The following is a 27,954-nucleotide window of genomic DNA, read 5'->3' on the forward strand; positions in this document are numbered from 1 at the left end:
GGAGCAAAAGCCTTTCTCTGGTGTGACAGACAACCAGGTCGCATCTTGAATCGATATTTTGAAATTGATATTATGGATATTTGGATCGATCCGCCCACAACTACTGGAATAGGTGCAAATTCTGGAAGATCTAGATGTTTATCAATACAAAAAGGGCCGAGAATGAGCATAATAGGTCCCAAAAACAAGCAAAAACACAATCGTCCAAATGTTTTCAAACATTTTATTAACCGAGTGTGTAGACATTTTTTTGAACTGTAGAATCTGCAATTGTAAGTAGTAACTCTTTAGAAAGCATTTGTTTTTAGTTATAATAACAATAAGAAAGTTGAAAGTTTGTTTTGTTTAAATCCAAATTAAAAAAAAAAGAGGAAAAGTACTTCACCAATACCTGAGCACAGTGCGCCATCTAGCGGCCACAGGCTGGCACAGCAGGGTTGTATTAATGTAATAGTCTTTACGGCTAAATGAATAGGACAAAACACACAAACACACACAAGGAACAATGTGATACATTGTTGGCTTTCAAATCAACCAGTGCCTTTTTAGATGTGCAAATTAAAACACAACATAATCATCTATGTTACAAACTAGAAGTCTACACAGATACTCCATCTACAAACATCAATATAAACACCTTCTACAAACCAGCAGTGCCCTGCAAAAATCCACACACCTCTTTCCAATTTTTACTTTGGAAACTTTTTTACTTTGATCCAAAAATCAATAAGATTATTAGGCCTAGGATTACTTTTTTCCATTAAAAAAAGATCTCTGCAGGGCACAAATGCATAAACGACACATAACGCAAAAAAGAAATTTCTTGTGTCCACTTTCAATCTTTGTCAATTTACATTTGAAGGCGACACGTAAAAACACAAGAGCATCACTGAGATGAAAAAGATTTTTTTTTTTTACTATGAATGCTGCCTTAACATGCAGTTACCCATTTTTTGTTGTTGTTTTTTTAATACGACTTGTCTGTAAATCCTGTTGAGAAAATGAAACCCCTCCAATAGCGTAAGTGTGGCGCTGTTAAAAGCAGCGCACAATGACGTTGAAACAGCGAAAAGGTTAACATTCAGGAAATTAAAAACATAGATAGGAAAAAATATACTGCAAAAAAAGTTCCCGGCCTTTAGAAACATTTCTTTCATATTAAACAAATGATTAGCAAACTGTTTAGCTTGTCGTGTGAAAAAACAAAATGTCTGCAAAAGTCTTCTAACTCGCCTCCAGTTTGGCCATTTCCTGCACGTAGATGCCGATGCTCTCGCTGTCGAACAGCACGAAGTACACGGTCTTGATGGTGGACGACATGGTGGCCACAAAGTAGCTGGAGATGGCCTTCAGGATCAGCTGGGCCGCCGTCTGCTTCGGGAAGCCGTTCCTGAATAGCGACATGTTCCAGTGTTATCATGCCGTACATGCTATGTATTTTTGTTTTTTTTGTGTTGAAACCCGGCGAGTGGTTAGCGCGCAGGCCTCACAGCTAGGAGACCCGAGTTCAATCCCACCCTCGGCCATCTCTGTGTGGAGTTTGCATGTTTTCCCTGTGCCTGCGTGGGTTTTCTCCGGGTACTCCGGTTTCCTCCCATATTCCAAAAACATGCTAGGTTAATTAGCGACTCCAAATTGTCCATAGATATGAATGTGAGTGTGAATGGTTGTTTGTCTATATGTGCCCTGTGATTGGCTGGCCACCAGTCCAGGGTGTACCCCGCCTCTCGCCCGAAGACAGCTGGGGTAGGCTCCAGCACCCCCGCGACCCTTGTGAGGATAAACAGTAGAAAATGAATGAATGAATGAATATTCCCTCCCTCACCTTCCGCTCCCGATAGACGGGAAGGCCACCGTCTTGAGCTTCTTCTCGTCCGCCAGAGCCAGGCAGTTCTTCACAGTCTTGTCCAGCATCTCCTCGCACTTGTCTGAGCCCCATGCTGGACTGTTGCAGTGGATGACGTACTTGGCGGGAAGGCCGAAGCCGCCGGTTAACAATGCTGAAAAAATGAACAGAAATAAACTCGAATCGGTCACGTTTGACTGAAACTACGACTTTCGTCCTCTAGGTGGTATTAGTGTATGCTAGTAGATACTGTATCAGTCATGCTCATTTTTCGGCCCTTTGTATCGAGTTCTGGACTTCAATAGAGTAGCTACACACAATAACCCGCACAGAAAGCTTTCTAGTTCTTCCAGAACCTGCACCCAGCTTTATTTCCGTGGCTGTTTTCATTTATTCCACCCACAGCCCGCCTCCGGGCACGCTCACTCCGCTGTGATTGGTCACACTCCGTGCTAACATGAAATCTACATAGTGCTGCAGAGCAGGGGAGGGCAGCTGTACAGCTTGTATTCAAAAATGGCCATATAAGGAAGTCCCGGTGACATCACAGTGAGCCAGTGTTAAGACACAGAACGTTCAGAGCCATCCCAAACTTCTTTCAGGGCTCACCTCCAAATGTGCATGATGCAACATTAACAACATTTGTAGGTCAGAAAAGTGGAAAAAAGCATAACAGGTCCCCTTTAACACCTCACGTAGTCAGCTATAGCATGTCATGACATGGAGTGAAAAAAACATCGGCCTCCCATTCTGTGTGGAAGTGGTACGTTTTTGGCTTCTTACTTTGTCGTCCTTCCCCACTCTGTTTGAATACCTTTAGGTTTAAAACTAATACATTGGAGGCTAATTAGTTAGCTCACTAGCATGCAATATTTAAAGCTGTGGCTGTCTCATGTCTGCAGTGATCCCATAGCATGTGCATTACCAATGTGGTGTAAACAAAGAATAATAGGAGTGTAAAGGTGTCTATAAGGGTGTTATTTCATGTCTATAGAGATCTAATTATGATTACAAAACACATTGTGAAAGTTTTTTTATGCTCCATCTACAAAAATATTAACTTTTACTTTGCGGAAATTCACTTATTGAGACATGCTGGGCTTGTTGCTCTGTAGCGCACGGTGCTATCCCGGTGACGTTACTATCAGCGGAAAACCAGATACTGATATGACCTGATGTCTCATTTTCATGCCAGGCCGGCCGACATCATCGGACATCCCGAACAGATACGTACATGTTTAGAGCAACAATCTGGGGTCAGCCAATTCCCACTCACCGCCTGCCACATCCAGGGGTCCGTTCTTCTTTTTCAGCTCCAGCACCGCTTCCACAAACTCCTTCCCTCCCTTCTTTTCCAGGGCAGAACCTGCAAGAGAACCACATGCTGTGACACTTATAGTTGAAGCACTGCACCAAGGCGACAAAGACAGGACAACAAGGCAGCGATAAACATCATGCAGGCGGGTACTGAAGACAGACACTGAAGCAGGCTGAGGGTCTCCGTGTGATCTGTGACGTCTTTGATCGTCAGACTCAGGTTTCAAGTATAACGTGACGTCAATGTTCTAGACATTCGATGCCATAAAAACGATGCCAGAAGTCCATCAAGTTGATAAGATGCCTTCATGATCTGCTGTGGATTCACGCACCAAGCTGCCATCTAATCACATTACTGAAGCATGAAGAGCAAGCACCAACTCTACTTGGACACAACATTAGGAACATCCAAGTGCCAATTTCGACCTGATGTTGCGGCCAGTCAGTTAGAAAGCTACAGACAAATCAGCCCAAGTCAGGCCACACAAGAAGCGACAAGCAGCAGTATGTTGCTATGGCGATGGAAGCTGCTTCCTTTACCTACTTCACCGCCCGTATAGAGGGACGAGTTGGTCGGGTGAACGACAGCGTCACTCTCCACTATGGAAATGTCGGCTTGGACAACTTGCAACTACAGATGGACAACAAACAACAACAATGGCGGTGAAAACACGGCGGCTGATGGCATCACAGGAAACATCAACAGGTGAGTAAACGATGGAATCAGGAAGTGCCTTTATTAGTCAGAATGTAGCTGAATTTAACTAAAAATGACGGATGGGTGTGATCATTTTTTTATACTTTTTCCACTCACAATGTCGCATCGGAGAGATCTAATCGCTACTTGTTGAAGCAATAGTGGTCGACCAGATTGTACTACTTGAAGCCACCAGCAGAGGGTGCAATTACTGCAGGTCGGCGAGTTTGCTGCCTCAAATGAACTCATCGAGAAAAACAAAGCAGACAGCAAGAGGCAGGACTACTTTAATATTGCAGTGTTGTATTGTAAGGCTGTTTTTAATGTTTAATTGTTATGAAAGTAAAATAACTTTTTATTATATATATCTTTGAGAGGAAAAACATTTTTAAATATTAAAATGTTAAAATATTCAGACCAGAAATGTATGCGGTAAATTCAGCTCATTTCCCCTACATTAACATTCTGACTAATTAAGGTGTCCTAATTTCTCGTCTCATTAACAGCAGGCATCAACTTCCTGTCAGGCAGGAAGTCAAATTGTGTCACCTGACAGGAAGTCACCTAGGAGGAGCAAACATGCAACACAAAATAAGTGAAAATAACTTATTTAATCATCCCCTAGCCCCCAAAGTCTCAAAGCCTCGCTGCGACCAAGAGGGTAGGGGTACAGGGTGTTAGGGTGGGGTGGGAGGCCGGAGTCTCACCTAGATCATCTTTTAGCTCAAGTTCAGCGTTGGTGGGGTTGATGACCCCCTCCACGTCAAAGCCAGCCAAGTTGCTGACCTCACTGTGGATGAGGTTGAGCTGAGGAGGGGAGGAGGCATGCCGAGGAGGAGCAAGAGCGACAAGGAAGGAAGGAGGGAGGAAGCAAAGCTATTAAAACCAAAGTGACACCGCATGAACCTCAAAACACACCTTGACTTTCTAATATTTTAACTCTGGCGTTGCTCATATCGGGGCCTGTAGGGAACGTGCTCTTACTCAACTTTATAAACGTCAGTTTTACAGATGCTAGCAGATGTATTTTCTAGTAAAGATGTCATATTTTTTATGGTTATTGCTAAAGATGACTAACTTGAAGCAACTACGCCAATACAAAGTGATGTCAAATGGAAAAGTCAAGGTGTAACAAGCTCAGGCTTCATCCTGTTAACATTACTCGCATTCATGCTTTTTAATCTATAGGATGCACTGATGACGCTCACGACAGTTAAAACCGCCAATTTTAATCTTTGCTTTAATGTTGGCCCAGTATTCCCCTTCCTTTTTGGTTTGTCATAGGAATAATCAAATGTATCTACCCATCCATGTCATTGCACACATCAGCACATCCCAAGTCATAAAAACACCTAATTTGATTATTTAAATTGGGGGGGGGCTGATTATTGTATTAGTGAGACAGAAAGCATTCAAAGCTGTTAAAAGGTGCAATCACAACAAATTAAGCAAGCTTTTCTGATTGTGTCTTTAATTCAATCAAAGCAGTTAAAAAAAAAAAAAAGCTAAGCCAGCAGACAAACGTTTTGCACATGATGCTAGAGGACTTTGCAATGGAATACTACAGATTCTAATGGGGTTCTAGCAGGTGCGTGGACAGGACTGACCTTCTGACCCAGAAAGAGACTCTTGGTGGACAGCACGGTGAAACTGTCCGCTGGGGAACCTTCGGTGGTGCTGTCTGCCGACGCCGTCTTGCTCGCCTCCCCTTGTTTCTGTGGAGGACAATGTCTTGCATCACGTTGGACATTTTGGCTACGTTCATACTGCAGGGTATTTATGCGGTTGTTCACAATACCAAAACGCAAAGCGTCCCGGAAGTCACACAAAAGCACGACGTCATGTACTTTATCCAAGATACAGGCCACATAGGAGCAAAAAAAAAAATCGAAATTGACCCAAAGTGTACCTTACCTTGGCCTTCCCGGCTGCCTTCTTCCCGCCCAGCTTCTTGGCCATCGTCTTCTTGGCCGGCTTGGTTTTCTTCTCTGGGGCGGGCGAGAGGGGCGTCTCCAGTTTGCCTTTGGCGCCTCTCTTTTTGGCCAAGAGCTCAGGGTGGATGTTGGGCAGGACGCCTCCGGCAGCGATGGTCACGCCCTTCAACAACTGGTACATGTGCGGGAGGCGGGGTTATAACCAAACGCATTTTGCCATTCGCTATGTACCACATGGACCTGGATCCACCCACCTGGTTGAGTTCCTCGTCGTTGGCAATGGCCAGCAGGATGTGTCGCGGTGTGACGCGACCCTTCTTGTTGTCTCTGGCTGCATTGCCCGCCAGCTCCAGGATCTCAGCTGCATTAAAAAAATGCCAGGGAAGGTAAACAATCAATATGAGGACAGAGCAAAAATCAGATGTCAAACCAACATTTATAAATGTGCCCCAAAGCACACTGGACAACAGGGAATCATTAGAAACAGCCCTATTTACAATCATTCATTCAGTCTTTCTACTACAGCGCCATCTGCTGCACGTAGTGGGGCACTGTCCCTATTGCCCTCATTACAAAATGGCCACTATGTAAGAAGACAATGAGAATGCTCCATCGTGTCCAAACTCACCGGTCAAATACTCCAGGACGGCCGCCAAGTACACGGGCGCTCCCACCCCGATACGGTACTTGGGCAGGCCCCTCTTGATGTAGCGCAGCATGCGGCCCACGGGGAAGATGACGCCGGCCTTAGTGGACCGGGACGTCTTAGTCAGCTTCTTCTTGCCACCTCGGCTCGACATGGCTCAATAGGGCGGTACCAGCGTTTGGCTCCTGCAGGGACACAGGTACTTTTAAATATTGTTTATTTTGGTATATTTTCTATGTCTGCTTTCTGCATCTGAGGGATACTATAGCTACAACTCGTTTGTTCTGCAAATTCTCTGGAGTAGAACATCTCAAAGGTCCTTGTAAATGAATGAATTAATGAAGCGAGGGGCGATGCCTGCTATAGCGTGGCACACGTGGGACACAACAAGACCAAATAATGCCAGGACTGCTTCAAGGATACAGGAAGTGGTTGTAAATAACATGTAAATACGTTGTGAGGACTTATGTGAAGAATACCAGGACAGCAAGACCTGAGGGATGTCCTTGACAAGCGCAGGATGCCCAGAAGAAAGTTGGCGGAATTACAAAGTTTTTCTTCACGTCTTTGTTATCGCTTAGCTGGGGTGTTTTTTTAAGTATTGTGGAACAACAGATTTATACAAAGAGACAAAGTCAAATACCTTTTCATCCTGCCCATGTCTTTAAAAGACCAGCATCCCTCAGGTATGGCTACTTCCGTTTTGTTCTGTGAACTTTTGTGAGTATTACTCTCAGTTGTTTTCGTCAGTTATAGCATTTTTTTCTTGCATGTTTTTGATCCTGCCACTTTGATGTCTTTGCAGAATTTTTAGGAAAAAATGCACACGTTTAATGGTTGTGTTTTTGGTTATGGATAATGTTTGGAGCATTTGGACGTGTTGACCACGGTATTTTAAAACATGTGAATGTAGCGTCGTGCATCTTTAATCAACTCCATCCTAAATATCTCACTGGGAAACATCCAAGCCGATCCAGTTCATTATTATTGCTTCATTAGCCTGCTGACGCAGTAATTAGCCAATATTCAAATGAAGCTTTCTATCAAGCCTGAATGTCACCAACTAGTTTATTCATGACATCCTCTTTAAATATGAACTAAGCATCAGGAATGTGTTAGGAGGGGCAAATTTGCTTGCGTATGCATTTCCAGGGCGGCGGTGGTGGTATAGTGTAAAATGCATGATGGTGCTGTTACGGCACATGGAATCGATGTGTCCTGACAGCTGTCAGTCAGTCGTGTGTTGTAATGTCCCTCCCAAAAAAAGGCACCAAACATCGCATTGCATGCAACACGACGTCAGCCTCCAGGGTTCGGCCAGGTGAAGGTGGTTGTTGACCGCCACATTCGACCGCCGCATCGGCGTGTCACCTCGCAGGCACCGCACCGCACCGAAGGTTTTGCCGCGGCGTGGGAGCATGTCGGTTCCGAAGCAGGCTCCAGCTCCGGTGGCTGCCAAAACACGACGGTCAAACCGGCAAGGGTTTCCGCAACATGTCAGCCGCGTTGTGAAGGCCAATCCCCGGCCCTCCTTCTCCCCCGAATGGGAGCTCGATATCTCGGCCTTCAGTTTGGCTCTCACGTCGGTCAAAAAACATTCACCCCCCCGCGACGCGACGGCGTCAACACCGACCGAAGAGGCGAGAGATCCCGCCAGGGACGCGGTGGTGGTGTCGGAGAGTAGGAAGCGGTGTACTTACGTTAAAAAACAAGGCAAGGGCGTTTAAAATGTCTCCGGTAAGACGGCTTCCTCGCTCGGTGCGGTCGTTCCGTCTCCCACAATCCACAGCGAGAAACAGCAGCTGCCTGCCGGCCGCCCAACGACGACACTCAGCGGGGCGCAGCCGACCAGACCTGCACAGTGTGACCTTTAACCTGCTGACATTTACCGTCACTCCGACACACATGACTTAAAGTCTTAAGACTTAAAAATCATACAATGCGGTGTACTCTGAAAGGTTTTAATTCCTGTGTGACAACTTGTTTATTTATACTGAGACTGAGATAATGTTAACACTGTATATGCTTCATATATATCATTGTTGCCTCGGAAATGGCGCTGAGATGCTGTCATAACCTTAAAAATTGCGAAAAAGAACGATGAGGGGGATTAAGATGATTAATACATCACCTATAATGCCAATCGCCAGGTGGTGTGAAAACATGCCACCTAGTGGCTGTGAGAAGTATAGGAATGACATCAGCGCAAACGTTTCCGTAATTCAAAACCAGGGACACAAGTGATCTGAGGACTGTAAATATGAATTCACACATCACAACCTATCATACCAAGTGGATCACTGGTGTCCTCTAAATGTTTAGTCTAACTTCAGCATGGGGCTGAGCCTACCCACAGCCAAGCACACACACTATCTTATCATTTCTGTGTTTTCTTTGACTGCGTCCCTTGAACCCAAACCGGAATCCGGGTCTGCAGTTGTTGAAGACACAGCTTACATAATTAGGCTTGACAACACCAATTGGTTAGCGCGCAGGCCTCACAGATAGGAGACCAGAGTTCAATTCCACCCTCAGCCATCTCTGTGTGGAGTTTGCATGTTCTCCCCGTGCATGCGTGGGTTTTCTCCGGGTACTCCGGTTTCCTCCCACATTCCAAAAACATGCTAGGTTAATTTGTGACTCCAAATTGTCCATGGGTATGAATGTGAGTGTGAATGGTTGTTTGTCTATATGTGCCCTGTGATTGGCTGGCGACCAGTCCAGGGTGTACCCCGCCTCTCGCCCAAAGACAGTTGGGATAGGCTCGAGCACCCCCGCCACTCTAATGAGGATAAGCGGTAGAAAATGAATGAATGAACACCCCGTGCTCTAATTTTGATCTGATCTGGCTCTTACACATCAAACATTGCAGATACTGTACTCCTGTAATGGTTAAAAGTAGGTCAAAGGGCACAGAAAAGGGAGAGCTGGCCAGCCCAGCGGAAATGGCACTAGTCAAAGCTTCGGTTCATGAGTTTTACAAAGAGTTGCATGTGTTCAGACAGATTACAGAATTATTGTGTTTGCTACACTAAACAGATAATCAAACCCTCCAGTTTCACTGCCCTGACAACTCATTTCTACATCGAAATGATGTACTGATGTTGCAAATCCTCCCATGACAATGTTCAAGGCATGATAAATGCAATCATTTCCCCAACACAAATAACTACTCTGCAGCCATGAGCTAGACGCCTAGAGCTGACACATTTCACGCCTGTCACTAACAAAACAGTCAAAGAGATCATGTGTCCATTGACATGCCCACTGGATTTCTGAAGTGTGTGTTGAACGGTTTGCTACCACATTAACATTTCACTTTGGATTGGTACATTTCCAAAAGCCTCTTCTAAAAACAAGCAGTCCTGATGCCATAGTATTGAGCAACTATTGGTATTTATAGGTTATCACATGGTTTGTCTGGTATCAGGCCAGGTATCATGCCCCCAAGTGTCAGTATCAGCCCGAGACCGAATGCACTGGGCCCGATACCAGACAAACCATGTGATGATCTTATTATCACATACTATTTAATCATGAGCTTATTATCACGTACTATTTAATATTTACTATTATACTAATATTTACTATACTATTTACTATTTAACCGCTGACATGTTGACAGAGCACAGACGGCAGCAAAACAAACGCTGTGTGTTCACGCTTGTGCGCTGTTCTCTGATTGGTTGTTTCACGGGCACGATACCAGAGCAGCGCGCTCTGAGTGGACAGCTACGGGGGCTGATACTGGACATGGTTAAACTCTATATTTTATCAGTATCACTGCCCTGGGCTTTGACACAGTATCATTTTGGCCTTTTCCTGTATCATTCATGGGCGGTTTCTAGGGTACAGAGCCAATTAATACTGTAGTATGTGATAAAGTACAGTATATCAAACCCACCATTCTTGGGAAAAAGGCCTAGAAAAAGCAGCTTACTTACTTTCTCCTTTCTGCTACGGGATTTGATACTTTCCAATTAGGCTTTAGGTCAAACCACAGTAATGACACAGCTCTGATCAAGGTGAAAAATTATATCCGCTTTAACACAAACGCAGTCAAAGTCTGAGTCTTCGTTCCGCTTGCCTGAGTGCCGCCTGTCCATGTGATCTTATTACAAATGTTAGAAAATTGGGTGGGAATCGCTGGTCCTGCTCTAAACTGGTTCAAGTCCTATCAAGACGTAATTTGTTGTAATTGGTAACCGTGTCTCTGACGAAATGCAAAGAAAAACGAGCCACAAATTTGGACACCTCTGCTTTTATAGAAACACACCTTTTTGGTTTGTGTCATAAGAAGTATACAACATCATGTCATGTTTTTAACCTTATTTAACAGCAGACATTGACTTTGAGGTGTTGGTTTGAAACCAAATCCAGTTTGAAACCCGAACCTGACTTTGAAACCCTAACCTGAAACCCTAACCTGAATTAGACAAAGACCGGTATTGCTGATACCATTTTTTTTAAAGATAATTGAATGATTGTGATATTTTTTTTGCCTCTATTTTGTTGATCATGTCTATAATCTGAATGGGATTGCTCTTTTGTGGTTGAATACAGCCTATTATTAGTCCAAAATATGCATTTTGGACTAAGGTTAGCATTTTCATGCATTACAATGGACAAACGGACTAAAATACAAATATAAGGCATTCAGAAAATGCATTGACAGACACGTTTTGATATGTATTATTCTACACTGGTCACTCAGTCAGTAATGTTATATTAAGTTACTTTGATGAGACAATAGCCTCCACAGGAAGTACGATACAAAAACCGGAAGTAAAGGAATGTCAACGTTATTGTGAGGCCAATTAACCACAACCTATCTTTCTTATTATATACAGTTGTTTGCCCAAGTATAAAATAGTGGCAAATAACTAAACAGAAGCAAATACTAATATTGCCGCCCATTCAAGTCTTTCGGCTTTTGCCCCCAAGCTCTCTTGCCCAAGAACGTACTTTGTAAACAATATTCAACATATTTGAACGAAAAACGTGGATGTTTGTGAAAAACTGGAAAAATATCGATCCGATACAAATATCACCCCGGTATCAACAAATCAATTGGTCGCACCTAATGTTGTCCCACTGTCTGTCACGTTACGTACATTTAGCCAGATTCAAATGCAATTATTACCGTGTTCCCACATGTTAATTCGGGTGTACGATGCAGGTAAAACTGCGTTTGAAGCCTTCACCCTTCAACTTGGCGAGGAAATCCTCCACCACTTCCGGGGGTGACACTAGTCAGCTGACGTGCAGTGAGCCAATCACAAGTGGAGCTGGGCTGTAAACAAAAGCTATGGTGTAAAAAACGAAGTGCCGCAGTGAGGGACATGTCAGTGGAGAGAGAGGACAAAGGTGAGTTTGTCTTTTGTTGGACATCTTCTTGTCTCTTTTATACGCTAAAGTCAAGGGCACTTGTCCTCAGAGGACTTCATTTATCAATAATATATATTCGCAGACATTTTGTGCATTTTACGGAATTTTATGGAATTATTTCATGAAGTAAATGTTCCCATTTTCTCTGTAAAGCTCCATGAATTACCTTGTGTACTTGCCTTTACATTTCCATTGAGCACTATTTTATTTTATACTATCATTGTATTCAATACTTCAAAAAGGATAAAAACACAACTGTCTAGTTTGAACTACATGTGCCCCAGAGAATTTCAGTGAAAAAATGTGGCGTGTAGTTGGATTATAACAGGAGCTGGAATAATCCTACTTTGATAAGTGGACCATGAAAAGCCAAAACAAGGTTCTTACATTAATTGTAGATACTGGTCAGCAATGAAATATACCTGTATATGATTCGTTTTTGTGTGTTTTACAGACATGAGGGTAGCACAACCAAGAAGCAGACAGGTATGAACATCACTCTCACACACAAAAGTAAAAAGCATGGTGACTCATGACAAAATACACAATCACTATTATCTCATAATGTTGCTTTGTATCCAGACCATCTGGTTAGATGGGTTTGATAGCTGCTTGTTTCTCGTGGCTCCAACACCTCCACACATTCACTTGATTTTTGATGACTCCATAGTCAATGTTCCCAACACACTTGAGTTAAAGCCAAGTCATCTTCAGGTTTTGAATTTTTCCTGCTGGGTCAAGGTGTGTGTGTGGGTCTTGACTTAGGCAACACAATGTGAATTAGTATGTGTATAAAACGAGCAGAGCTACTATATGGATATTGTGTAATGTTTGCACACTTACTTGAGATTCTGTGTGGATCCCAGCTGAGCGTGACCGCTTGACATCCTATAAGTGGACCAACGGAGATGCTCATGTTGCCTTTTCTCCATCCAGGAGGCCTCCGGAGGACTGTGGGACTCCGTAAAAAAGGCAGCCTTCGTCATCGGATCCGGGATCTTGTTCCTGGCGGCCTTTGGTAACTCGCTGACATGGTATGATCCAGTTACTGTTTGTGAAATCTTACTATGTGAGATAATAGTCCTTCGTGCCTCTATTCAACAAAGTCACCTTTGGTCACTGGCTGCGTATTCTACAACAAATAATCGCTGGGTTCTAATTCGGTCAACAAATATTGGAATTAACAGCTGTGGCGGTAGCCAACCTCCTGATAGTAACTGTTCACTCCACAAGCTTGCAGCAAATGTATCATGAGTGGTCAGCATCAAGTAGCGTGACCTACCTCTGCATGCGCTTTAAAATGCTAATTTAACTGTCCATATGAAAGTCATGCACGTTACGCTTGCTGTACTGTTTACAATCAACTCACCTACACCATTACTGCTGGCTTAGCACTTTCGTTCCTACCGCTATTACAACCTTGGTTGTGTTGCCTAATTTTTGTTTATTTGTGCCTTTTGGTCAATCACGAGTTTGATTTGGCTGAGTTTTGATGCAAACTTCCCATTTTGGAGCACTGGCTGGGACTATATTTTTCTTTCCACTTTCTCATGACCTCCAAATTATTAAGGTAATATTAACTTGTGATAAGAGTGGGTCAAATGTGGGTCAAATTTAGCATCTCTGGATTGCAGTTTTCAGTCCATTGTGTCCATGTTGTAGTTTTTTTTTAAAGTAGCAATCTTGCTTTTCCTCCTCCAGGCATCTTCAGAGGTTTTGGGGAGCGTCAGGAGACTTTTGGCAGAACTTGTGGAGCAAACTTTATGTCATGTTTGAGGGTCACAGCGAAGCTCTATTCTACATGGGTAAGGACCATTTTCCATTCTCTAAAGCAATGTCAAAGTCGATGAAGTGTTGATAAAGCGTCACATGGTGTCTTCATGCCAAGGACAAACAAATGTTGTCATGTTTTATGCTGTTATGAAGTTAATTGCATTACATAATAGATTAAAAGCCATCAGATTTGATAAGTGATCAAATTTGTTGTGTGCCATAAAGAGTTGAGTGTCTCAACTAAAATTGTAGCTAGATAACTCCTAAATCCAATACAGTAAAATCATTGAATAGCAGCAAGAGACAAGTCTATTAATTTGCTACGGATGCGTCTCTCTGTATTAAATATAAACCACATTGTGCCATCTGGGAGTACACTGCTTCATCTTCATCGGTTTTGATCTTTTTTTGTGTCTTCACGTGTGGCTTTGTCTTGTCCACAGGGACGATGCTGGTGCCCACTGTGGTGTTCTGGGGTTTCAATGCTCTGCTGCTATTGGTGGACACCACAGGTAGACCCTCCTTCATCACCCGCTACCGTATTCAAGAGGACAAGAACAATCCGGTACGTTGTTTTTTTTTTTAATGTCATCTTATGGATTTGGATGCAACTTAACACAAATAAAAAATAACAAATGTTCTTCACTGCACTGTGTAGGAGACCATGATGTCCCTCATGGTTTGTAATTGCTACTTATCTTTGGAAGCACCATGTGAAAACATGCAACAGAGTATGACTCCATGTAACCTCTGATAAGTGTGGTCACTGCTGAGTCACTGCACTGTAATAAAGTTACACAGGTAGTTATTCCGAGCCTGCACACATGTAGATCCATTTCAATGACGTACAACGCCTCGACTGTACGGCTATGAAACCTTTTCCTGGTCATTTAATAGACAGGTGGTTACATCACTGATGGAAACAAAATGGAAATGATCAATTGAAGAATTTTGGCTTACTGTATACAGTTAGTATAGTTATTTTTACTCACTTAGCGTGTCAAAGTCCTCTCTGTGTATTTGAGTAACACAAAGTTGATGTTGCACACACCAGAGATAAGTCAACATGATAACATGATAAGCACAGTGTAGGAACTTAATCTCCACAGCTTTATCAGAGTATCGATTGCAATTTCATCCACAGTGTGCATGATTGAACTTGCTGACAGATGTTATCAAAAACAGCCCTTGGTTATTTTCTCAGTAAACAATCAGTCACTCCGCGAGCCTCTTGCCGAGCGCCTCCATGCAGACAGGAGGCAAAACGCTCATACAAAGTGTGTCACAATGCAGTGTGGCCACCCACTCAAGATTACATTTTTTCCCCCTAACCAAAAAATACAACACCATCACCGGTTAGTGCATGTTACTAATAGTGGTTTAATAGAACAAATTCAACAAAAAAGTATATATTTTGTTAACATAAAATCTCTCTCTGGATCGAATAAGATGATTGTAATATCTTAATTTCTGCATAAAATGGTCAGAAAAGGTAGTCTGATCTTCATTTAAATAACAAGAATTAACGCTCTGCTTAAACTAAACACAGATATACAGTTGTGTTTCATATTTTTATTGAAAAAAACATGTCAACATTCACAGTACAGGGAGGAAAAAGTAAGGGAACTTCTAGGCTATGGATTCTCCCAGAGCGAATCAGTCGGGACTACAATACTATTGGCAAAATGTTCTGTGGAAACAAAATGTGGAGGAAAAATGGCACGGCACACCAATATCAAAACCCTATCCCAACTGTGAAGCATGGAGGAGGGAGGTATAGGGCGTGCTTTGTTGCCTCAGGGCCCAGATAGCTTGTGGAAAAATGAATACACAAGTTTATCAAGCCATTTTACAGAAGAATTTGGGGCCATTTATCCAACAGTTCAAAAGAGGATGGGTGTTTTAACAGGGCAATGATCCAAACCACAGAAGCAAATCAACAACAGAATGGCTTCAGCAGAAGAAAGTATGCGTTCTGGAGCGGCCCAGTCAAACTTCTAACCTTAACCTGATTGAGATGCTGTGACATTGTGGTGCATGTCTGATCTGTAACCACAGGCATTGTTTGGTTGACATTATTGCTGCCAAAGAGTGTTTACCAGTTAAATCCAAGGGTTCCACATCCACTTCCTTTTTCATCCCTGTTCTGTGAATGCTTACATGCTATTTTTAGATCAGATCAGACTACATTTTATGACCTCGGACCAAAAAAGCAGCAAAACTGTCATCCCATTCATGATCTCAATCTTGTTAGAAACCCCTGTTATAATTTAATTCTCCATTTATTTTCTTTTTTACCATGTATTTTGTTAATTATGTATACAGTGGTCCCTCATTTACCACGGCGATAAGTTCTCAAAATAGCCTGGAATAAGTCAAATCAGCCAAGTAGCCAACTTTGTTTACAATTATCATACGTTTTAAAGCTCTAAATGCCCTCACAATGCACTTTTCTCAGATGGGCACAAGATTTTCTCTCATTTTATATACTTTGAGTTCACATTTCATTTGAATTTTAATGACCAATCTACTGGATTAGTGATTGGCAGATTAGTTAAGTGACTCACCATATTCATTGCCTATAGTGTTTTTACATCGATGTTAAAACATTCCTCATGTCGTCGTCCTCTCCTCCTTGGGCCGAATATCAATTTAGTCGATTTAGCCTCTTCTGTTGTTTATTGGCGGTTAGCACGCAGCCCCAGCAGTTTGCTAGGGACGCAGAACACAATGGGCGGGTTCTCCCCTGACCAAAAAGGACTGCGGTGGCTCTATATTTGGCCGGCAAATAAGTATTTTTTTCCTATATCATATCCATGGTGGAAGAGGATAATTTATAAGCAATCGTCTTGGTTCCATAAATTATTAAAAAAAAAATTTTGCCAAAGAATTTGCTAGCAAGATATGTTGGGATGGATTTCATCTCTCCATTCTCCCCACTCTCTTCTGGCGCCTAAAAGGTTAATAATGAATGTTCATAATGTCGGGCCCCCAGTTTGAAACCACTGCTCTAGAGTAATCCATCACTGTACTCTGCTTATTGTTGTTTATATACAAATGACCTTTGAAGGGTTAAGGTTACGTTTTGATTTGAAATGAATATTAGAATGTTATACAAGCATGCAGTCTGTATTTTAAACACTACCTCCATATCCAGGTGGACCCAGTCAAGCTGCGTCAGGCGTTGAGAACGGTGCTCTTCAACCAGGTCTTCATCTCCGCCCCCATGGTGGTGGCAGCCTACCACCTGACATCCTGGAGGGGAAACCCGTGTGGCCCTGAGCTGCCCACCTTCCACTGGGCCTTGAGCGAGCTGGCCTTCTTCTCCATCTTGGAGGAAGTCTTGTTCTACTACTCACACAGGTAGGAGAGAAAACTCATGATGATGTTGACCTCAGTCACTTGGCATTTTGCATCATAGAAGACATCCAGTTTAAAATGCATAATCACCACATTGAAAAATATGTAATTGAATTCTCACCATGGTCAAAAAGGTTTGAATGTACCATTTCCACCACTAGATGAAGCCTCTATCCATTTGTGTCCAGCATGTTTGCACATATAAATTATACAGATTTTTTTAAGACAAATTGTCACTGAAATTGTGTTCTAATTAAATATTCCTTAGCTGAAATAGCCATGGTGTCCAAGATTAACTGTGGCAGTAAAATAAGACAGTGCTCTCGATCCATGGCTTTGTACCTTTTGTTGGATCTTTTTTGTCTCTCTCACTTAGGCTGTTCCACCATCCCAGTCTGTACAAACATTTCCACAAGCAGCACCACGAGTGGACCGCCCCCATTGGCCTGGTGGCCACCTATGCTCACCCACTGGAGCATGTGGTGAGTGTAGCTTGTTAAAGTCATTTCATCAAAAACAAACTAATATAGGTATTATTTTGTGACTTTAGTTCTCCAACCTGCTGCCGGTGGTGATCGGACCAGTGGTCCTGGCCTCCCATTTGTCCACCACATGCACCTGGTACTGCTTAGCTCTGGTCAGCACCACCATCTCCCACTGCGGGTACCACCTCCCCTTCCTGCCCTCCCCAGAGTTCCATGACTTCCACCACCTCAGGTGACTAAAAGCAAAATTCAATCCTTTTCAGAGCATTGAGATTGTATTTGAACTTGTTTCTCTTCATGTTTTCAGGTTCAACCAATGTTTCGGCGTATTCGGTGTTCTGGATCGCCTCCACGGGACAGACGCCAAGTTCAGACAGACTAAGCAATACGAGCGGCACACCTTGCTTACCAACCTGACCCCGCTTACAGAGAGCATCCCCGACACCCCCAAGAAAAGCCAATGAGCACCTAAGGACGAGACAATTCATTCTTAATCATTTTGTATTTACACATATGAACATAGGATCATTGTTAGAACTGTACCTTTATACTGACTGATGACCACACCATCTCAGGTAGAATCGTGAAGAAAATCACGTGGCCCTGACGGCTAAAACTACAATAGTACAACAAACATCACATTCTTAGACTGTACCATGAAAGTATGTCTCTTAGCGGCTAGAACAGGGGTCGGCAACCTTTACTATGAAAAGAGCCATTTCACCCACTTGCCCACTAAAGAAAAATAGCCTGGAGCCGCAAAACGTTGTATATTTAAAACAACATTGGAGGGAAAAAAAAAGACGAGTTGGAGTACTCTTGCTAGTACTGGAGATAAACTTTTGTTTTTAAATGAGCTCTAATTTATTTTTTAGAATCGTCAAATAACTCATTAATAATAATTAATAACTCAAATAACTCAAAGTATTACTCATTTCCCTTCATGTTAACCTGTCAGAGAGAACAGGATAGCATCCTGTCTGCTCATTCAGTCACCAGTCAGAACTCAGTCAGGATGCATTCATGGTCTCACACAAAGTTGGATTTTTGTAAACTCATAACAAAGACGTGCATTTTCACCACACGGGTGCTAAAAAATATTCAAGCATTGCAAAGGGAGCCGCAACAAAGAGGCTGGAGAGCCACATGCGGCTCTGGAGCCGCGGGTTGCTGACCCCTGGGCTAGAAGAAGAAACTACAACAATCTGCGTCTGTACAGTACAATGTATACCTCCTAGTGGCTGAAACAAGAAACTACAAAAAGGACGATGTCACGGCATTACTCTCCATGTGCAAGTATGCCCCCTAGTGGCTGTGATCAGTGCCGTGAATCAAGAAATCAACTTTCCTGACAGAATCACCTTTTTAAAAAGTCACGGCTTTAAACATATGGACCTGTTCTGTACGTTTAATACTACAGCACTTGTATTTAATCGCTGCTCCACTTGTGTGCACTTTGAGACAATTGTAATGTTAAAAATTGAAATTATTTGTGTGTTTTAATTGCAAGCTGTACAGTCAAAACATAAAACAGGCAGCCTTTGTTTTTTGTGTCCGTTTTGTTTTTTTTTTCTTTTATTAAAAGGAAAAAGCATAATTACTACAAATTACAAATAACACTAATAAGCGAATCACATCAGCCTACAAAGCGGATAGTGAATATTAAATGTTATAATACAAGATCTCATTCAAGTATTTTACATTTTTCCGTTTTATAGATATACTTTTTTTGTTCCTTTTTTGGTCATTTTCACATTTTTTTTCCTCATGACAAGCCTAAGATATTGTGATGCAACAGTTCATAGACAGGTTGTGTGTTTTGTTTCCAAGTATATTCATATGGCTTTATGATACTTTTTGTCCATTTTCAGTCTGCAGACATAAACCATATTTCCTCACACGCAGCGCTCAAGCTTGCTTGGTTGGTTGGTTTGCATGTCGAGGTCCACGCCGTCCCCTTGTTGCCGGCTCACGCTGAGGGTACAGCAACCCCCATCCGAGAGTTGGTTTGAGAGCTAGCAACTAGCTAATCCAAATCCAATCGGAGACAGAGGAGTGGACAACTGGTTCTTTTTTCATTCTGCAGACATCATAAGCAACCATATTTCCTCATCACACTCATTTTGCATCTTCGGGCTCCACATCGCCCCCTTGGGACCAGCTCATTTTGCGGGTGCGGCATACTCCTCGAGAGTTGAGAGCTTGCAATACTCCAATAAGGGGCAGAGAGTGGACAACTGGTCCTTTTTTCAGTCTGCTGACATAAGCAACAATATTTCCTCATATCCTGGACTCGCACTGCTTTGCATCTTTGGGCTTTGGCCAGCTCAGGTTTAGGGTGTCGCACCCCTCCTTCAGTTCGAGAGCTAGAAACACCCCAATAGGTGACAGAGGGTGGACAACTTCCACACCAGCTGAACTCCTGGAAATGTACTGACAGGAGGGTGGGGAGAAGTCAACCTGCTATACTTGCAGCCAACCATACAGTCTCATCCGTATCGTCCTCTCTCCTTTTAACCTCACCTGAACACTTTGATGCATCATATGTAAGCCTCTTAAACACATCTAACTCTCTCTGAAGAGAAACAAGAACATGGTGACATCCATCTGTGCTGCTGCAACATGAACAAATGGCGGGGGCCCCTGGGGGTGGCTGACCAAAAGGTAATGCAGTCAGCTCCTTCTGGCTGTGTTAAAACATGTGACAGGAAGTAGCTTGTTGGTGCTTAAACGTAAAAAAAAAAAATCTCAATTTGTTTTACTCATAAAAATAAAATCCAAGTGTTTCTTTGTAAGCGGCTTCAAAAGCAGCTAAAGGGCGCTAATCAAACAAAAGCCCATTAATAAAAAATAAAAAGATGGGGTTGGGGGGGAAATGGAACCAATTTCAACATGAAACAAAATTAGTTAGATCTTCTGTCATCGCGTCCACCCGTCCACTCCCTTGATGTCAGCATTCCCTTTCGTGTTGTTTTAAAATCCACGTTGGATGATCCAGATGGAACTGACATTTGGGGGAGGAAAAAAAAATCCCACTTCTGTCACAATAAAAAAAAAACAACACGACACAGCAAATTGAAAACAGAGAAGCGTTAAACACGTTGATGAGCACGTACACATATAAGGCAAGTAAGTCATCTGTTAGTTCTCTTCATCATGGAGGACATCCGTGTCAGACAGGAATTTCAAGCGCACGGGGCATGACGCCGCCCCATCCAGACGCGCCAGTTTTTCAAGTAATCCAGATTATAAATCGATGATTCCAGTCCAGACAGATGGATGGATGCAGAATGGCCGAGCAGGACGTGAAGGAAGCACCCAAAAACGATCCAGTCACCATACAAGTCTCCGGAAAGACGTGGATGCATGTGACAGAGCCACAGGAAAAAAGTGAGGGACTCACAGGACTTGTAACAGACCCAAAATGACACTTGGAAGACAGTTGAAGCTGTTTGGCAGACACGGCACCACCTTGTGGCCTCTGCTGGAAATGCTCGCAAGGCAACTGGCAAACACTCACCCCCCCCCCCACCTCCACCTCCAAGCTAAAACCATTAAAATAAGGCAAATCTCATTGATCGTATCATCGATCGTATCCACACTGAGGGTTTGAAGTAAGTCTTTTCTCCTCCTCTTTTTAATGTTGAGTTCACTTTTTTTCTCCTCAAAAGTCCAGGAAATCAAATATGGGGATCTGCAGTCACTCGGTTCAAACCGCTTTGGTCCGGTCGGATGCCAGCAAAACTATTCCCAGGTCTCCGATGCTGCCACACCACAAAAAAGAAAAATCTTGAGATCGGAGTAAGGGGACTCTTGCCACAGAATAAAAAAAAAAAGAAAAGAAATAACCGTAACAGCTTCCACCTGGTGGACTGGCGATGGTTTGCAAAAAAATGTGTTTGACACGTGTCATTCATCTTGCCTCATTAAGACAGTCAGCTCCAAAACCTAACACATTCATCAAGCACGCCATCTTGGTTATTTTACTCATTCCTCAAGCTTTTTAAGAACAAAAAAAAGAATTGGGTGGGTGGGCTTTGTGATTCAGCAAAAAGCGAGGTGGAACCCTCCCTTGAGAACCAGTAACATATGAGTTAATCCATGTGGGCTGGTGTCTTCTACTTTAGTGTCTTGCCACCTGGTACGAAGTCGGTTTTGGCATCATCCTTGGCGGCGGTGGGGGTAGGGCCGGTGGCTGTGGGGCTGGAACTGCTCTGGCTCTGGGGGCGGCTCGAGGGATGGGAGGGGTGGCGACGGCGGCCGTCTCCGCTGGACGGGTGTCTCCTGCGGCCTCCTTCCTCCATTGGCGGCTACAGAGAAGGAGGTCGTTTTAGAACCATGCCAGCTTGATCAGTGATTTCGATCCAGAACAGGGGCTTTCAACGTTGAACATCACACAACTCGCCAATGCCACCCCATCTCATGCCTTACAGCACTGATGTCCCTTTCTACTCACGTCAATCCTGAAGTCCTCCAGGCGTTTAAACTTGCTCAGATACTCTTGCAGCCTAGGGTCGATCTCTAAGGTCTTGGTTTTGGAATATTTGAGGAAGGCCCAGAACTTCTCCAGTCCATACAGCTGACCTGTAAATTGGAACATCGGTCATCTACTCATAAAGCTAAGCTTCCAGCCTTGACATACCAGCCTCGTAGTCCTTCATGGTCTCCTCCTGGAAGTCCTTGAATATCTCAGGCCTGAATTTCTTCTCCAAACCGTAGCTGTAGTACCTGAACAGGCACTCCAACCCATACCTGGGAGACAGAAAATCAGTTCCTGTGCATTTTAACTCCTAGCTGTATAAATGTTGAATGTTCCTGGCTGTATCCACCTGTATCCTTCTTTCCCGTCCTCTACCACAAGCTGCCGAAATTCCTCATACATCTTCCTGTTGAAGTGATCACGTAGGAAGAACGACCAAAAGCGGAACAGGGTGTTCATCTCCTGGGACTGCCCGATTCCAAGCCGCTTTCGCTCTGAAATTGTTTAGAAAAGTCCAGCTTGTCATTTTTTACACTTTATTAATGATTTGGAAAGCATGATAATATGCATTTATTTGACCTCATACTTATTTACATAATTACATAACAATAGGTATATACAATAAGTATAACAGTACGGCAAGTTTAAAGCCTTTCCCACCCTTAGCGTATGCAGAGGTAGATAAAGTTGCTGGATGCTGACCACTCTTGAAGAGGTGTTAAGTTCAGCAATTCCAGTATGTAGTACCCAACGTGTGTGTGTGTACCGTTTAGGCAGCGTCGGCGGTACTTGTGGTAGACGTGTTGCGTGAAGCCATTCTCCTTCAGTAGCTCGTGGGATGGATGCTGGAACTTGGGGAGGGACTGCGGAGTGCAGCCCACGTTACTCAAGGCAGGTGTGCCCTCTGAGGGGCTGGCGTTGGAACTAGTGGGGGAAGAAGAGGTGAGGAATAGACAGTTACTAGGTTGTGTAGTGTTGATGAGAACCCAGTTAGGTCCATAGAAGAGGTGGGTCTCACCTGACTGAGGCAGTGCGGGAACGATGCTCTCTGGAATCCATCACCCACCCGACGTGACACTCCATGGGTGGGTTGGAGCTGTGCCTGGTCTTCCTTTTCCTCGGCGTCTGGAATTCAAAAACAAATATTTTTTTTAACAAAAAAATGTGTCAAACTGTCTGCCTTAACCTGGAGCTGATGTTTTACCTTGGCGTCGACGGGCCGGCTCTCCTTGACCACTGGGTAAAAGCGAGGTGTCATGGTGGGGTCCTTCCGGTGAGGTGTGCGCGGGGTGCGGGGCGTGCGGGCATTGCGGTAGTTGGGTGAGTCAGGTACAGTTGTCGGGAGCGATCGCGCTATCGACGAAGGCTCTGGGGCGCCAAAGAGTTTGTTTGCCAAAGCGTCTGTAGGAACTGAGGACACAAGTGAAACGATCAGCACTTCCTGTCCTGATAGCCTTCATACCTTCAAAACAATCAACATAAAACATTTTACTGAGGTGTGTGTATCCTTACTCTGCTGGGGTTGTGGGGGGCCGGGGGGCACTTCCTGGTTTGGGTCGACAGGGGGCTCAGGGGTCAGGCAGTCAAACTCTTCGCGGCTGATCAGATGAACCTTCTTGAAGTTCTCCACCTCTTGCTGCACATTAAATGAGACAAATGGCACATTCAGAAATTATTTCTTTTTTTTTTAAATACCGTAGGTAAATTAGTGTAAAGTGCAAGAGAGGCATCATACAACACTATATGTACAGAAAAATACATCAAGATAAAAGATTAAAAGGTTTGAGTCCATTGCCCTTATTGATGACGAGACAATTGCTGCTGGGATAAAACTCTATATCTTGGTTCTGCATTTTGGGACCACCAGTCTCTGTCCCGATTGCAATACTGCAACAGGTGGCTGCAAAGGGTCCTAGTGAGCTCATTCCATGCAGCTGCTTGGTGTAAAGTGATTCCAAGCTCACCTGTGACTGTCCAATTTGCTTGCCAGACCATTTGATGATCTTATCTTCAGTGTCAAGTTCCTTATTGGCTGAAGTGCAGCATTAAAGGGATAGTTCAGATTTTTTTAAATAACGTTGTATGACCTCTAACTCTTGTGTCACAGTATGTAAACACTGTGGGACACATACACAACAATGGACAAGGTGCAGTGCGCTGGGGTACAAATGGAGACAAAATAACGCCAAGCGATTGAGAGGTTCTGCTTTTTTGTGGGCCATGTTTTTGTGATGAAATGCATTACTCTTTGAAACGCATATTGTTTTGAGAGTGACCCTACCAACTAGCCGGAAATACTTTAACACACACACAAAAAAAAGACCAGGACTTGGCTCACGAGACAAAGTGGGGGCCACAGTTGATGCACTACACTTCTGGTGGGGACATCATCCAAACTCTCTCTTTAAGAGCAGCGGCTTGAAGTTGAACAATGCCAGCTCACTGCTTTTGTCTTATCTATTTGTCTATTTACATTAGGGTTGTACAGCTGTCCTTTGATATTTATAATAAAAAATACATATTTACAGACAAGTCTTCCATATTATTATTATTCACAGTAGCGATGCCACAGTTCACGATCTGATTGGCTGTGAAACACCCATTTCGATGTTATCCTTTTTGGCAGTTGGTATTGGCTGTATTGCGCATTACTGCCACCTGCTGCCCACCTGTAGTAAACACATTTGGTTGTTTGAAGTTTAACCAAAAAAAAAAAAAATCAGGAATGACATACTATTTTTGTCCCAATTACTGTTAGAAAACACACCAGATGTTCCCAATAACACTGTAGTGGATAAAAGACAGCGAACAACATAATCTTCAATAGTATACCATATTTTAGTAGCAGTTATCCGGTGGCAGTGTACAGGAACAATAAGAAAAAGCTTAACCTGGTCTATGAAGACAACCTTAACCAACCTGATCTGCAGAAGTCTGGAGATAGAGAGGCAGCAAAAAAACATGGCTGCCAGAAACACTCGCTTCACCTTCATGTTGACGCCTCAGCGCTCCTAGTGCTTACTAAAAGCGCCGACTGGGTGGGGTGGCATCAACACACAAACCTGAACCTTCCATGAGGACGTCACTTCAAAAACAATAGCCGTTGCATCCTAAAAACAAGCCTCACACCCAAACACCGCCATATCAGAGTTACCAGTCAACAACAACTTACACTTGACTCTTCACCACAAACGCCTTCAGGTCTGTGAATGTCCATCTTTGCCTCCCCCCTTCAGCTCCAGTCTGCTCAGGTCTCGGCCGTGCATGTGGGCTTTATTTACTCAAAAAAAACAAACCTCTTTCCACACGGCACTGGATGAGCGCTGGTGAGCGCGTGAAGGCCTCACAAAGGAACAATTGGGAGCTCTAAAAACAAAACTCTCTGTTCTGCGTAGCGTTCCTGCATCCAGAAACGACTCAAACCGAAGGAGAATAACTCTGTGTCAAAGTGGAAGCGGTCAGAAGCTACCTTGACTTGGCTTTGCTTTGCTTTGTTCAGAGGGTGAACTTGAATGCATCAAAGATGGAACTTGGTAGAAGTACAGTTTTACCTGTTCTTTTGTGTTCCTTTTTTCCAGAAGTACATTATTTTTCTCACCGATGACCAATCATGAGGCCTATCAATGCATTATGTGGGTTACGGCCTTCTTGAATTAGGCATTTAGTGCCCAATATACATGTATATAAATATATACAAAAATTGTAAAATGATTAAAATAATGTTATTTTGATATCAGGGTTCCTATGGATTTGACACTTCGAAATTTCATATTTTCTCCAGACTCACTTAATAGATGTGGATCATTAGCGCTGCAACAATGCCAATTCTTCTGTACATTTGTTTTGATACTGCCCCGCAGATGCAAATAAGTCAAACATTTCCTTTCAAAATGTGTTCCAAGTTGTCAGTAAGTATTTTTCTGAGTAGCCAGCCCAGTAGCCGCAATCGCTGTTCACTGCTCTTGTACTTCAATCAGTGTCAATTACTGACATACCTGTGGCCAATTGTGTGTGTATCACGCATTTCCTATCCTAGTCATCAAAGCACAGTATAGGTTCACGTTATCACTGTGTTAGTGTTGTGAATGTTACTTTCTTGGCTTTGCTGTGATTTCATAGCTGCATTTGTTTGAGTCTGATTCCTGGAAGGTGTTCTCGTCATGACATCACAGCCAAGATGATGGGCTTTGTTTAAATGGCCTCACCTTGATGGTGGCGTACTCTGGCTCGTACGTGTCGTCCCACAGGTCCTGCTCGTAGTAGAAGAGGCCGTCGTTGATCACCTTGGCCAATTCGCTGGTGAGCTTGGCGCGTGACGTGTGGTGCCCCGTGCGGTCACCACCCGGGTGCTTCCTTAGGTAGGGAGGCGTCTGCGTCACGATCAAGATCTTGTTAACGTCGTGGTCGTCGATCTCGCCATCCGTGTCCTCGTCGGACCAGTCGGTGAAGGTGTTGCGCCGTCCGTCCATCTGCTCCATCTCCTCATCGAACATGAAGTCAAGCTCCTCAGGCTCATCCTGCTCACCGCCGTCCTGATCAGACAACGCAAGTCATTTTTGCTGTGTGTTCACACTGCATGGTTTGATGCCCGATAAAGATTTTTAAATACATTTTTTGGATGGTTGTGAAAGCGAAGCACCTTGGAGTGACATGCATGCGCAAAAGTACCACGTCTCACACAAATAACGTGTGTTCATGGAAGTAAAGATTGTTGGTGTATACTCTCCTTAATGCGATGGTGTAAATTTCAAGGATCTTCTATCAATATTTTCTTAACCAAATGCTTCAACACAGGAGAGAAGAGGGCAGAACTTTTGGCTATGGCAGTTTGTGTACAACTTGCTGCGACTGTACGTCTGTTTCGAGGAGCATGTGGGTGGCAGGAGGCACTACAACTGACACTTTTTAAAAATAATGTTTGTCTGACAAGGATACATTTGAAAGTAACTTTATCCAAGTCTTGCAGAGTAAACCATGCCATTGAGGACATATAGGTTGGATATATGCAACCTGACTGTTCAGACTGCAGTAGATCGGATACAGACAAGTCATTATGAAAAAAAAAAAAATTGTAGTGTTCGCACTTAAAACTTAAAAACTTAAAAAAATAAAAATCAATAAATACAGGTCACATATGAGCAAAAGAAAAAAATCTGAATTGACCTATACAGTGAACATAGTATTCATCTTTTTCTTTACCTTATTTCCAGGGGTGGCGGGAGAAGGGGAGGTGCCAGAATGAGGTAGCGGTGAGCGGTTCAAGTCGTCCTTTTCCTTCTGCTGCTGCATGGAGGGCGTCTGCGTTAATGCATGGCCGTGATCGAGCAGGAGGAGCAAGATGATGGAGAATGACGGTGAGCTGACAGTACAATCCAAAGTATAGCACTAATGTTTGCTTGCACGTCTAATGATGAGATGCATGAGTGAATATGGTGTGAATGCGCTACGCTTCTCGTTATTGTCACGTTCTCTGCGCTGACCTTGGGTCTGGCAGGTGAGGGTCTGGGCCTCTTCTTGACCTCAATCCAGGACTCTGAGTCCAAGTCTGGGAGGCTGGCAGAGAGGCCCTTGGGCATCGTCTTAAGGTTGGAAGGCGTGTCAGATTCATGTTTGGGAGGGGGCTTCACGGGCGTTGAGGCCCTGGAAGAACCTGCAGACGACAGAGGGCAACAGACTTTTTATTTAACAGCAATTTTACTAGTGGTTAGAATAAAAAACATGTCTGCCTGAGTGACGCTATATTTAATTTCATCCAAATCCATTCACAACTATTTAAGTTCCGCTGTTAAATCTCATACATATTTACGCAGATGTTTACAAAGCAATTGCTTATCCTAAGTTACCCTCACCTCTGGACTCCTCTGTGATCTGCCTGGGGACAAACTCCGGGCAGTTTATGAGTTGGGAAAAGTCGGTGTGGTTGGGTACCGTCAGGCCCGGGAGGGGCCACTTCTCCGGCTCCACCTTGCGACGGATCTTCATATCCATTATTTCCACGACCTTGCTGTCCTTCAGAGCCTGACGGGAA

The 27,954-nt window shown here is 43.6% G+C and overlaps 3 protein-coding genes across 9 annotated transcripts in view; 1 reads left to right on the top strand and 2 right to left on the bottom strand.

Moving 5' to 3' along the window:
* Nucleotides 1–209: 209 nt before the first annotated feature.
* LOC131137957 (core histone macro-H2A.1) lies at nucleotides 210–11,658 on the bottom strand. Of its 5 annotated transcripts, none has more exons than XM_058086451.1 (9): nucleotides 11,584–11,658; nucleotides 6,423–6,625; nucleotides 6,049–6,155; nucleotides 5,775–5,966; nucleotides 5,468–5,575; nucleotides 4,568–4,667; nucleotides 3,123–3,212; nucleotides 1,826–2,000; nucleotides 210–1,390 (listed from the first exon to the last, which is right to left on the bottom strand). In XM_058086451.1, the coding sequence occupies exons 2-9, from the start codon at nucleotides 6,592–6,594 to the stop codon at nucleotides 1,225–1,227; spliced, it is 1,110 nt and encodes a 369-aa protein (XP_057942434.1). In that variant the 5' UTR covers nucleotides 6,595–6,625; nucleotides 11,584–11,658; the 3' UTR covers nucleotides 210–1,224. The 5 variants fall into 5 exon arrangements, 4 of the variants coding, with proteins under 4 accessions (XP_057942434.1, XP_057942432.1, XP_057942435.1 ...); XM_058086449.1 differs by lacking the exon at nucleotides 11,584–11,658 and adding an exon at nucleotides 8,141–8,383; XM_058086452.1 differs by lacking the exons at nucleotides 4,568–4,667; nucleotides 11,584–11,658 and adding exons at nucleotides 3,704–3,794; nucleotides 8,141–8,380.
* A 19-nt stretch (nucleotides 11,659–11,677) lies between these two features.
* On the top strand, nucleotides 11,678–18,990 carry faxdc2 (fatty acid hydroxylase domain containing 2). Its single transcript, XM_058086453.1, has 9 exons — nucleotides 11,678–11,807; nucleotides 12,283–12,314; nucleotides 12,765–12,862; nucleotides 13,530–13,633; nucleotides 14,045–14,166; nucleotides 16,759–16,964; nucleotides 17,338–17,443; nucleotides 17,512–17,678; nucleotides 17,754–18,990. The coding sequence occupies exons 1-9, from the start codon at nucleotides 11,783–11,785 to the stop codon at nucleotides 17,908–17,910; spliced, it is 1,017 nt and encodes a 338-aa protein (XP_057942436.1). The 5' UTR covers nucleotides 11,678–11,782; the 3' UTR covers nucleotides 17,911–18,990.
* The window catches only part of larp1 (La ribonucleoprotein 1, translational regulator), a 30,163-nt gene continuing 21,190 nt past the window's right edge, over nucleotides 18,982–27,954 (bottom strand). The window contains exons 9-20 of one of the 3 annotated variants that reach the window (XM_058086448.1): nucleotides 27,776–27,944; nucleotides 27,407–27,576; nucleotides 27,126–27,224; nucleotides 26,132–26,458; nucleotides 23,439–23,562; nucleotides 23,131–23,336; nucleotides 22,945–23,051; nucleotides 22,693–22,850; nucleotides 22,276–22,420; nucleotides 22,089–22,198; nucleotides 21,903–22,030; nucleotides 18,982–21,756 (exon numbers count right to left, since the gene is read on the bottom strand). In XM_058086448.1, coding sequence (XP_057942431.1) covers nucleotides 21,565–21,756; nucleotides 21,903–22,030; nucleotides 22,089–22,198; nucleotides 22,276–22,420; nucleotides 22,693–22,850; nucleotides 22,945–23,051; nucleotides 23,131–23,336; nucleotides 23,439–23,562; nucleotides 26,132–26,458; nucleotides 27,126–27,224; nucleotides 27,407–27,576; nucleotides 27,776–27,944 — 1,935 coding nt within the window. In that variant the 3' untranslated portion in view covers nucleotides 18,982–21,564. The remainder of the gene's footprint in view (nucleotides 21,757–21,902; nucleotides 22,031–22,088; nucleotides 22,199–22,275; nucleotides 22,421–22,692; nucleotides 22,851–22,944; nucleotides 23,052–23,130; nucleotides 23,337–23,438; nucleotides 23,563–26,131; nucleotides 26,459–27,125; nucleotides 27,225–27,406; nucleotides 27,577–27,775; nucleotides 27,945–27,954) is intronic. The other 2 variants (XM_058086447.1, XM_058086446.1) reach the window with 2 other exon arrangements.

This window comes from Doryrhamphus excisus, chromosome 11 (genome assembly GCF_030265055.1).
Source record: "Doryrhamphus excisus isolate RoL2022-K1 chromosome 11, RoL_Dexc_1.0, whole genome shotgun sequence".
Lineage (NCBI taxonomy): Eukaryota > Metazoa > Chordata > Actinopteri > Syngnathiformes > Syngnathidae > Doryrhamphus > Doryrhamphus excisus.